The sequence below is a fragment of the Rhea pennata genome, chromosome 6 (genome assembly GCF_028389875.1).
Source record: "Rhea pennata isolate bPtePen1 chromosome 6, bPtePen1.pri, whole genome shotgun sequence".
Classification (NCBI taxonomy): Eukaryota; Metazoa; Chordata; class Aves; order Rheiformes; family Rheidae; genus Rhea; species Rhea pennata.
The window spans coordinates 6,926,920-6,939,447 of NC_084668.1; the positions used below are offsets into that span (position 1 = coordinate 6,926,920).

Genomic DNA, 12,528 nt, shown 5'->3' on the forward strand with positions numbered 1-12,528 from the left:
CATCTCCGCAGCTTTCCTCGCTGGTGCTCTCCTCCCTCCCAGTCCTCTGAGGCTCCATCTCCTCCGTAAGCTTTTCTCCCCTATTTTTTATAGCTCCTCTCTCTCTTCAGCGCTAAACTTGCCTCCTCTGGACCATCGTCCTCTCTTCTGTGCCCACGGAGGACAAGTGGATGAGGCTGGGGCTTCGGTGAGGCCCCAGTCCCATAGCGGGACCTGTCCATGTGGGCCCCAGTAGGCACCAGCATCACGGCCACCCCATGAAACACTCCATCTGCCCAGGCAGACTCGTGGACAGAACCGAGCCATCGTGTTTTAACGGAGAACTGTATTTGTGATACAGCATGATCACAGCTGTTGTGAGCTCCTTGCTCAACAGGTTGGGTGGGCTTTTGGCTTTTTTGTTTTGTTTTGTTTTTTAATACTGGCAACTGTGGAGAGATTTTTATGGACAGAAGCTTGTCATTTTATGTCCATGAATTAGCAACAGTTTATAAAAATGCAGTTAAAAGTAGTTTGGCTTTCCTTTAATTAACACCATATATAAGTTCCGTCTTTTTTATAGACTTGCTGCACTGCTGACAAACCTACAGCGCTGCTAAGAGACACCAAGTTTATCAATAGAAACAAAGGCAGATTTTGTGATGAGTAGTTATATGGGCTTCTCATTATTATTAGTTCATTTTTTTCACCAATAAAAAGCTGTTGAGAAAGTAATTATTCAGGAAAACTATTTGGATAATATGGATGTAATTACTAAATCTGCCATTCTGTGGTTCATATACTGATGTTTTGTATGTTTTCCAAACACACTATTTGTTTATGCAATACATTTAAATACTTGACTAAATCCTGATTATTAAATATGACAAGAAAATCACGGCATCATTTCCAACATTACACATTCAATATGCTTCCACAGATTTTTAACAAATGAAATTTTCTTTTTATGACCAATTATGTGCATCTAATTTGAAAATTGCAAGTACTCTACTGGCTATTACCGTCCATAACCACTTCTACAATTTCCATTAAAATCCTATTTATTATTGGTGAAAACTTCTTCAGCTACCGAATGGAAAAAGCAATTATGTTACTACTTCTGAAATAATAAAGCTGAATACATTCATTAAAGTTACAGCAATTCCATTTTCTTCTCCTTCGCTGTCCATTTAAGTCCAGGAATGTTTTCTCTCAAAATGTTTCAATTAGAATCCTGACTACAATTAAAAAGAAGAGTGGAAAAGAGCCTTGCGCAGTGGGACGCACAAGGTATGCGCTAGGATAACGTTTCTGCCTTGACTCTCACTAGCCACGGATGGGAGAGGCAGTTAACAACAGGGCTCAGCCAGCGAGCAGGCACGTGCAGCAAGACGGACGCAAGCCCGGATTGCAAACCCGTCTGAAGACTAGTTTCTTTTCCAGTCGTAATCCCCCGGACCTGGGGAGTTCGGAATAGGAGCGATGATAAGAGCTCCTGCCCGCGCGACGGCGCACGGAGCCGTCGCGGACTCGGACGTGACGGTCAGACAGCCGGCGGGGACGACGGCCCGAGGCCCTCGCGCCCCCGCTCCCCTCCGCCCCGAGGTTTCAGACCTTGAAGCATTCATCAGCCTACTTAAATTAAAGAAATAGTTTCCTCTTAATCGCCCTGCTTAACATCTTTCTAGCAAAACACAAATGAAAAGACCATTGAATGGAAAATACTATTTTCCTTTCAAGAGGAATTTAACAACTGTTCTGTTTTCACTTACGCTTTAATTTCCAACAGCTGCTTATCCAAACCATTTAAAGCCACTGCACTCTCAATGGCAAGCTGGTGTTTGACTCATTTTTGCTACCACCTTTCTTGCTGTGCTGTGAATAAATCATTAAAGCAGGAAGAATATTGCAAGAGATTTCATTGAAAAGGCCATTTTCCTTGGGCACAGTCACTGCAGTGCATCTCTTAAAGCTCCAGGGTTTTCTCTTCACACCTTACACGTTATTTTGGTGCTCAGTTGTGCCTCAAGTAGCAGAAAAACTCCACTTGTCTTTACTGTATGAAATCTTAATATCTATGGAGACTATAATTTCACTGCAGCTGAAATTTCACCGTGCTGCCTTTACAAACTCTGCAATAGACAAAGCAGTTTCTTAAATTTCTCAGTGAACTAGCCACATTTCTGTTTCATCTGCTCAGCAGTGTTAAATGATATGAAAAGTAAGACAGAAAGTCTGCTGAAAATTGCAAGTGTGAAGTTCTTCTTCTTATCCTCAAATTTGCCAAAGACAAAAAGACATTGGACTTGCTAATGCTGTTAATGGTCACTGAAAAGCTGCTTGGAATCAGCGGCAAAAATTTCATCTCAGAAACACAGGGTCATATTTCCAGATTGGAAGGAGAGTACTTTTAATGGAAAAATTTTGCACTGTTCCTTGCATTTTATCCCCACAAAGTTATGCTACACGGCTGAAACCGAGATGATTAAACTTTCTGCTAAAGCTAATCCCAGTCAAAATCACCGGCGTGTTTAATCTGTTTAAAACAGTGCCGTCAGACTCTATAAAGTGCAAATCTATTATGCAAATGCAAGACTGCAGCCGGGATCGAGTTCCTTAAACACAACGCGGGAGGTCAGGCTAGCTCGGGTGCAAAGCAGCCGGGGCTGGGAAACGCCGCTTGCTGGAGACGCTCCTTAAAAAGCATCGTTCCAGTAACTTTGATGCACGCCTTTTGCACATCATCCATTAAGATGGCATTATAAATCTTTCCATAACAGTACAGCAGCAACTCTGAGGAACTCGGCCATACGTCAGCCTCAAGCACTAAGCAGCGCCCAGCACAGGCGCTGCGCAGACCCATAGCTACGAGAGGCAAACACAAGCTACACACCTCCGGAGGCTCAGCACAGGCAGGGAAGAGAGATCTACTCGACTCATCATCAGTTATAAAAATCAATATGTTCCCCCTCTGGCCGCTGTGTACCAGAACCATAGTAGATGTCAGCATCGCATATACAGTAGCACCGCATCATGTTTTGATGCAGCTTTCCATAAAATAAAACCTGAGCAGAAAAAAGGTACCAGCCATTAAAATATATCATAGCAAACCGAGTTACTGGAAGAGATGGCCAGAATACAAACAGTAAGAAACGCAGAAATAAAAATGTTAGCAATGTTGCTCAAGAAACGGATGAAATCATAAATCCAGCAAGAGTAGATTTTGATCTCAATGATATTTAAATGATGTTTCTCTTTGAAGTCATTTATGGCCCTTGAGCAAGCCCTCCACACACTCTCCACGAAGAGCCTGAGAAGCAGAATCTTATTCAGAGTGAACAGAGGAAAGAGCAGAGCCAGTGGCAGCACATGCAAATGATTCACTGTGAATCATTCCTGAGGAGTGAGCATTTATGTCCTACACGTTAGCTTTATCAAATAGTGTGATTTTTTATTTTTATATATATTTTTTTTATTTGGCAAAGGAAAGCAGAATCAGTGTTTACTACAGTCTATTCCCACAGCTTCTTTATTGTCATCCTTTGTTCTTCTAATGTCTAATTTGAGGCTTAATCCTATTCTCACAAATGACAATGAGAATCTCATGTTGGTTTTCTAGGCATTACAAGCACTGAAGACTTGGGCAGGAAATCCTCACTATATTCATCTGTGAAGTACCACCTGTAGATGCATATATAATTAATGTCTACTGCACTCAGAATAACTTGGGGAGCAAACTGACACAAATTCTTCCTAATCATTCCTACGTTGGGATGAGAATCGAAGACGCTTGGTTAAGCCATTCGAATGATCGAGAAGGATCTAACAAAGCTTGGCTTCCTCATGACCCGGGTTCTAAGGCAGCTCTTGTAGATTCTTAGCTGATGCAGGTTTGTAGAATATCTCCAGCTTTTGAATCACACAAATGTATGGCTTGAACCGTACAAGCCAGCTTGCTAGCTGGTAGCCTAACAGCTTTGTGTTCTTGGTGGGCCAGAAGGCGACTCAAACTGATCTGCGTTTGGGCTTGACTATGGGGTTCAAGTAGTCTTAATGAGTTTTGGGACCTTCAACAAAGGCATTCACAGAAAAGCTGAGGTCTGCTCCACAGGGCATTTCTGCTTTCAGTCGGCTCAGGACCCTGCAGAAGTCCAGCTCTAGCTTCGGAGATAAGACATATGTTTACTCCTGAACTGCATGGGGAACCAGAAGCTCTTGAGTCACTTCTTAGAATTTGTATAAACATTTTTAGGGTTGGGGGCAGAAAATCAGGCATACCTTTACTTTTGTAGTAGTACATCCCTTCGCAGACTCAAATGGATGCTCAGGATGAAAAAATCTCCAGCCATGAGACAGTATGAGCTAATCACTGCTCCACTGGATAATCCACTAGCATGCTAAACACCACAACCCGCTTTTGCAGATGTAGCTCTGTTTACATTTAGAAAAGTAATATATGTCCATTTGGCAACATGAATATTAATACCTCAGAAGAGATTTTGAAGAAAAATAGTACTTGGAATTAATAGTTTTCTTAGTGTATTGTCGGTAAATGGGAATTGTTGGTAATTCATAGTACTTTCTATGTTAACAGATACTGTTTTATTAAAAGTGCTCAAAACTCTGGAGAAAGAACACTATAATCCAAATATTAAGCTTTTTCTATAACATGCTTTGATCTCTGAAATCTATCTGAAGGGAATGTGCTACAGAAGTTAAGAACTTTTTTCTTCTTAACCTCAAATGGATTTGATTGAAACATGTATTACGGCTCTTGAATCTCAAAGATTAGCTTACGTCTAAAGCACACCAGAAGCTTGGGAAATAATGTCACAGGCCTATTTTGAATAAAACCTACAATGCATTTCCTTGTGTCAATACTCAGAGGACTTTTTAAATCATATAAAATTAAATAGGGTCTTTATCCTTTCGCTTTTTGGATGCTCGTAAGTATTACTGACTATAAAAAGCCTCGCTGAAGTTACTGGAACCATACAAATACTCAGGGACCTGTGGTTACAAGATGGAGACAGAGGCATACACTAAATAATGAACAATATTCTTAATGTTTATGTCTTCAATATGATATAATTACCTTACTAAAAGTAACTCTACCAAAAGGATTTTTAGCTATTAATCTATTTATTTTTTAAGTGTCCTGCAACTCTCACTAGCTTTTCTGATAATTCTGTATAAATTCTCCCCATATCTCAGGGGTTAATACTTCAGGCATCTGTCTACCTGCTTCCTAAATTGCACTTTTCATTTTGGAGAAATTTCAAAATATCCCTTGGACTGCTGAAAAACATTTCCAAAGATCCCTTTTGAAAGGTTTACTGTAAATCGAAGCAGCGATTTCACTTTTTAAATGCGCTCGGAAACGCGCGGCGCTCTTCCACCTCTCCTGGGCGCGGGGCGGGTGACGCGGGGGCGGCGGGCGGCGAGGCGCGGACTCACCGCCGGCGCCGCAGGTGTGCGAGCACTCGGACCAGGCGGACCACGCCGAGAGCCGGCAGTCCACCGCGCATCCCACGAGGCACTCGGCGCTCGTCTCGGCGGGCCTCTCCAACTTGAGCTAGGAGAAAACAACATTTTAAACAGAAGCGGCGGCTCCGGCGGGACTCCCGGTGTCGCCACTTGCAGGGAATTTTCCTGGGGATATAATCAGCAAAATGGCTTATCATTTTGAAGATTGGGGTTTTTTCTTTACGTCTAAATGTGAATGTTTGGGTCTTGTTTTGAAAGGATGATTCACCAACCTTTGATGGGTTATAATCTCCCAGGCCTGGCTTCTCTGGTGCTACCTGGGTAACATAGGACCGGCAGCACTGTGACCCAGGCACATCGCTCTGATCCTAAACCCCTTCGGAGCAGAAGGGCACTAACGCGCAGTGACATTCCCGCATCTCCCGTAATAAAGACAATTTGCCCACGGCTCAGAAATAGCGACTCGGTGCGTATCAGAAGACGTGGGTCGTGTAGAAATGAAGTCATTCCTTAAAGGCTTCACCTGCTCGCAGCGGCGCGGGTGCACCGGTTTGCCGTCGCTGCGCACGCAGCTCAGAAGGCGCCTGCGAACTCCGCGCCCGCAGCTCGCGTCCGCGCCGAGCTGGCACGTGCTCCACTCTGAAAGCACAAGGCAAAAGGATTCAGGCCGGCAGGTCACGGCTGTAACTCGGTTTTATACCTATTTACGCCGCACGCTGATCATCGTTTCTTAGCGCGGCACTTCCCCACGTGAGCTTATATCGAACCCGAGAACAAAGCGCACAAAAGCGAGTTACTTTGGGGGGGGAGAAAAGAAAAAAGAGCAAGTCTCGGAGGAGAAACTCATGGCTTCGTGCTTAGATTTCCCCCAGCAAAACTAACAACACATCAGACCACGTAGAAAACTGTTAAATGCTGATAAAGTGTATCAGTTAAATCCAGTTGGTGCATGTACAAGACTGCATCGTCTGAAATAAAATTCCACTTTGATAAAATAGCTATGGAAGTTTCTGAAGAGTAACTCTATTTTAATCTATTTCTTGTCTCAAAGCAAAGCTTTCCGTTATTTCAAACTAAGCACTAATACTTATAAAAGTGGTATTTCTAGTAGGAAAAATGCGTCTTATTACTTGTCTAAAACAATGATGTTCAGAACACAACCAACCTAAAATACGCCTTGAAACACCATTAAAAACGAACAAAAACAGCTAAAATTCCCAGACACATTCATGTTCCCGGAAATGTTCTTCATTCCTGAAGCACAATGATAAAAAAAGGCATCATGATGCTATCTATATGTTTCTATGGCTGTTATTTCAAATAGATATGAAACCTCAGTTTCTATGTAGACACACAGGTTAATATTTTCTCCTGCTCTGGTCTCCCTTTCCTCCCACCCCCTAATTCAACTTAGATCTTAGTTTCTGTCTTTCTCATTTACCTATCTGAGCTAGCCAAAAAAAAAGGGGGGGGGGATTTTTTCCAGTTTTTTGAAACAGATCTTATTATTTCTAATCAAGGTTCTGAATAATGTGCTCTCAAAATATCCACATCCATCCATATAACTTATATTGCCTTCAAATCATATTCCTGTTGGCAATATTGGCTGCATTGGAATCCTATGGAATTTTAAGCTAGAACTTATATATGCAATAATATATATAAAAATATTTCATAATATTGGAATAAATAATTCTGTTGATAATCCACCAAAAAGAATAGATCCAACTTAACTTATTTCTACTGTATCTGTAATGACAACTTAAGTAGCAAAATTATGCATTTACCCACAAATCTGAAAAACATAGGCCTGTAATTAACTTCTGCGGAATCACTGATGTTTAAACATAACTCTTCAAATATCAAGGCTTTAGGAAACACCACAGGCAAATATAACTAAATACGCACCTGGTGAAAGTCAGGGTCTTTTATACACAGATACTTAGAAAAGCAAAATTTCCATTTAACACTAGAAGGTGCCACTTTGGAATTCGTCCTGCTAAGAACGTATCAGAGAACATATACTTACCGGTTAGGTTATACTGATATTGGAAGCAATTTTGGTTCAGGATACACGGCCTCATTTGCGAGCCTTCAGGGCAGGGCTTCGTAGTGACCGAAGACCGTAGCACTTGTCGCATTCGTAACTGCATGACGGTCGGGTCACACACCTAGAAAAGCGACGGAGGGGACGAGAGACCTCAGGACATACCGCAGACGTGCACGGGCCGGGCTTGCTGCAGGCACAGCCGCTGCCACGTTACGTGAGACATAATTGTATTTCTAAAGCTATTTAGACCGTACGCAGAACGCACTTCCCTGCTTCTTGCAGCAGGACCAGAGCCTGCTTTTGCTGCTGGGAAGGACGGCAGAAGTCTTCCAAGGTGGGACAGAGCAGGTGATTAGTATTTGAATACACTTTTTCACGAGTCCAAATAAATAAATAAATAAATAAATAGAAAATTTTTAAAAAAATCACTACCCATATGCCCAAGTGCCACAGTTCAAATATGTAGTATCACTTGGGAAAAAGTCCTTAATAGCAGGATCATCTGAATCATTGTAAAGCAGTAATGACACAACCACTACTTATTTGCAAGTTGAAAATGTTCTGAAGATTTCGGGCATAGTGAGTGTGTTTTTAAGCAACAATAGGTGTTACAGCAAACCTTCCATTTACAGGAAGGACATCTGCTACCACGTGTTGGTTACGAAGCTGTCGACAGGACGGCGGCGCTTCCCAAAGCGGGTGCTGCAGCGCGGGCTGGCTGAGCCTCGCGGCGGTTGCACGCGGGTGCAAACGAGCCGAGACCTCTCCCCGTTCCCCGCCTGGGAAAACGGGCCCGGGGAAGGGTGCTGGCCCTCGGAAACACGCTGCCCTTCCCGCGCTCCAGGGCAGCAGGGACGCGCGAGCGATCCCAGCAAACCTGACGGAAAGAAATCCTTACTAGAAGTTTTCAGAGCGATTTAACTGAACGAGACGACCCATTTGATTCCTAACAGTCTCTCAATAGAACAGAAGATTTCTCAAGAACAGCAGGAAAAGCCAGAAAACACTGCAAGTAGAAATAGGTTACTTTCATAAACGCTCGGAAACATAAAACACATTTTTTCTATAGAGTACTTCAATATAAAAATTAACTAGCAATTTAAAACCGCAAATCTATTAACATGCAAATGCCTGCAAACACGAAGCTCTGCAAGGACAAAAGTATGGATAAGCCCTTTATTGTGAATATTAAAAAGAAGTATCATGGCATTACAGCATAAATCTAGATCTCAGACTGCTGAAAACTGGATTAGTTGCACAGATGATAGCACAGTTAGACAGAATAAAAATCAGTACAAACAGAGAAAGGTCCGGTCCAGTCTTAAAACTGAGCTGTCAAGGCCTATGTTCCTCACGCTTGTCCTATGTGAAGGGAATTCTATTACGCTCTTACTGCCGATACATCACCTCGTCAAATCGTTTTAAACAGCAATCTTACTCAAATATCCATGGTCATCTAAAATAACCAATTATTCTTAATCTTGGGGGCAGGTTTAGCTCAGTTGGTTAGAGTGTGGCGCTGCTAATGCCAAGGTCATGGGTTCAATCCCCGTACAGGGCCACGCAGAGGGTTGGACTAGATGATCTCCAGAGGTCCCTTCCAACCTTGCCATTCTATCTGAAAATTACACCTACGCTGAGTGTTTACCAGCAGTTTGCTACCTTTTCGGCAACTAATCTGCTTATTTTTTTGGCAACTAATCTGCTTATTCATCCTCACAACGAGGACTCACAACTTCAGTTATTTGCCAATTTAAGAAAAAGAATAAAAATCAAAGACGCTCAATAGCTCCTCCTAACTAGAGTTTTTATGCATTATGTTGCTAAAGGGTGGGAGGGACAACTCAGTAAATGCTGGGAGAGCAGCAGCTCTGAAACACTTTCTCTTGCTTCCTTCAAAATAAGAACCCGCAGCCAGAAAATACGCATCACTTGCAGATAAGCGAATGCTCTGAAGAAAACAGTATTCCCCCGCCTCTGCCCAGCCCGCGCCGTGCCGCGCTCCGGCACAGGCTGCTGACGCCCGGCAGCGCCGCCCGCGTACGCCCCGTCCCGCGGCCACCCGGCGCCGCCGGCAGCGGCACCGCTCTCCCGCTCCCACCTCCTCCGGCGGGGAGCAGAACGGCCGCCGCAGCTCCGAAGCCGCCGTTCGGACGGCACCGACGGGCCGCGCCGTGCGGGAGCCGGCTCCTACGATCAGCAGCCCGCTTCTCCCGGGTTTGTACAATACAGAATCTCTGCAGGAAAAGCGTTCGTTTAATCAAGCTGAGTACACGGGGCACATGCAAGAATTCAAAGTCTGCAAACTGTAACTAATATCCTGTAATATTATTTGTTGAATTTTTCTTTACGTCAATTGAGAAGCCAATTTAGTTTTGTAATTGATTTTCTGGCCTTACTCTTTCAAGTTAACTATGTAAAAAATTAAGCCAAATATGTATGGAACTGAATAAGCAGCAGGAGGGAATGACTTGCAAAGCAAAAGATGAAAGCTGGGATTTTCAAAGGAGCAAGAGGGAGCCGAGGATCCAACTGCCCTGGAATCCCAATGGGCTTGGGTGCACAGCTCCTGCGGGATCTCTCAGAAAGTCCCAGCTCAGAAGAATTAAATATTTACTGTGTGATAGAAACAAGGAATGGCTGAACAGACTTGAAGTAGTTAGGGGATGTGAACTGCAAAAGTTAAAGAAGAGGGATTATTGCCAGTGAGGGGTTACAGAGTGCATTAGGAAGGGATAAAGAAGCATGTAAGGTATTGGGAAGAAGATACTATGTCACCGTTATAATCACTGCTATCACTAGTAACTGTATGGATCTAGTCCTAATTCTGGATCTTAAAAAAATCCGAGGAAAAAACTAAACACCATTGATCACAAATTACATTTTTTAGGAGATAGGACAGAAACAGTGTTATCAATCACATTACAGAAAAGGCAGGAAAAAAATGGGGGGGGGGAGGAAGATGATTTGAGTAACTAAAGTAAGCAGTTAGCCCAGAATTAAGAATTAGGACAAGACTACAGAAGCTGTAGATTTTGAACATTCTTGTAAATGAAGAAAATGACAAAAGTTGGCACCCACTCCTGATCTTCTAGGAGATCTGAGGTTCTGTTCTAGTAATTCTTGCTTAACTTGGGGATTATGAGAGTTTACTACCTGCTCAGCAAAAATCCGTTGTCCAATTTCTGCCTTCAGCCAGGAAAACTGAAACCCACCTCTTACCCCATCCAGGTGTATTAACAGGTATAACATTTATGGAGGAAGGAAGGGGGATGGATATGGATTCTGACTGGTCATAGACACAAGAGAGAAAGCAAGACCAGTGAAACGGGGGTAGCTGCGAGGCGCAGACGCCCAAGCTCAGCGGCCTGGAGAACCTGAAGCGAGGCCTTCGCCGTCAAGGTTAGGCACTGACTCAATTTAAGTTTCAAAGCCTAGGTCGTCTGTTGGATTTAGGCCAAGATCCTTTTTCGATGATTATAATCAACAGAGCATATAATTTAGGGACAAGCTTCCTCTGATACTGCTGGTAAAGATGGAATTAATTTCTAGATGGAAATAATAATAAGGACCTAGCTCAGGACTCAAATTAATATCCTACAGCATAAGGACATCATACACAGACACAATAAATTTCTTTACAAATGTAACTGTACTGTTCCAGCCTACTTTATTGTACTAAGTCTCACCATTTCCATTATCCTTTCCTATCAAGTGTGAAAAAAAGTTGAGCTAGAGCCAGGAATCTATAGGCTAAATTATATAAACCACTACAGAAACAAAATATTCTGAAGCAACAAGAGGTACGTACCATGTTAAGAGAAGAATGAATCAAAGGTTTTCCCAAAGGACCATTCACTTTAGATGTTACAAAAGCCAGCATCTTGTTTCTATGGAGGAATTCTTGGCAGTATAACTACAGCATCTTTAATATTTTTTTTCAACCAATCCTGTTTTTCCACCATGACCACTTGTCACTATTTTAAGCTAACACAGAAAGGGAGCGATATAAACACACAAAGAATGTACCCGGCCTCTTCTCCAGACAATAAGAGTCCAGACAAAGCACAGAAAGTTCTAGGAGAGAAGAATATTAAATAAAATAGAACTGTAAGGTTATAAATGCTAAGTTCCCGGGTGAGAGTTGTTACCATATTACACAGTAATATATACTATTTGACCTTCTTCGTCATTGATCTGAAATGTTACCCATTGATCGAGGCTTTCATATGATCGCAGTTGTACAGCACAGAAGTTGTAATCCATTAGACAGCCCTTTAAGCTGATTTCTTAACAAATAGCTCCTATAACGCATCCTGCACTACAAAAAGCCGGCCACATCACGTTTACCAGGCTGCTCACAATGAAACGTACCACCCGAAACGAAGGTAAAGGCATTTGCAGGAACGGGTTTAGCTAGTTTTAACAGTGCAATGAGCCACTGTAATCTTATTCGTGCAGATACAGATGTTTTGTAACAAACATGAGCCTTTTTTTAAAAAAAAGAAAATTAATTTGCCCACATTTTCTTTTTGAGATGCATCTAAGTTCTGAAACCATCCAGTGTTACAACTGTTTTTTAAAATTGTCACTAATAAAGACAAATAAAAATAGAACCAAGAATCTAAAAAATACGGCAGATACCAACTTTTTGATAAGGCCATACAAAAAATACCATGTCACAAATATGTGAAAGAAGCAGCGTTTTTCCAAAAATGCCCTAGACCAGCCTAAATCTCATGCTTCACTTGAGTAAATTATCCCTTGGGCTACAAATATAACTCCGCATCGGTTTAATTCTTTAACCCAGTCTCCGTACTACAGGTCCTCCGCCAAGCCCGTGCGTGACGCTGCGGTGAAGACTTCCACGGCGCACACAGAGCCCCAAAGTCCACGAGCGTCCACGAGCGTGCCCACAGTTTCTCTCCCAACGGCCGGAGGAGGGGAACGCGTGTCCAAACGCCAGCAACTCAGTCTCACGCCCGAGATGAAAGCCACTGCCAAAAACCTGC

General features: G+C 42.7%; 1 protein-coding gene and 1 non-coding gene across 2 annotated transcripts in view; one reads left to right on the top strand and one right to left on the bottom strand.

Moving 5' to 3' along the window:
• The window catches only part of THSD7B (thrombospondin type 1 domain containing 7B), a 257,577-nt gene that overhangs the window by 15,822 nt on the left and 229,227 nt on the right, over positions 1-12,528 (bottom strand). The window contains 3 exon segments of the mRNA XM_062578475.1: positions 5,437-5,554; positions 5,990-6,105; positions 7,496-7,637. Of these exon segments, the coding sequence (XP_062434459.1) occupies positions 5,437-5,554; positions 5,990-6,105; positions 7,496-7,637 (376 nt within the window).
• Positions 9,003-9,078, top strand: TRNAS-GCU (transfer RNA serine (anticodon GCU)). Its single transcript has one exon. It is a non-coding gene; the product is annotated as a tRNA-Ser (tRNA).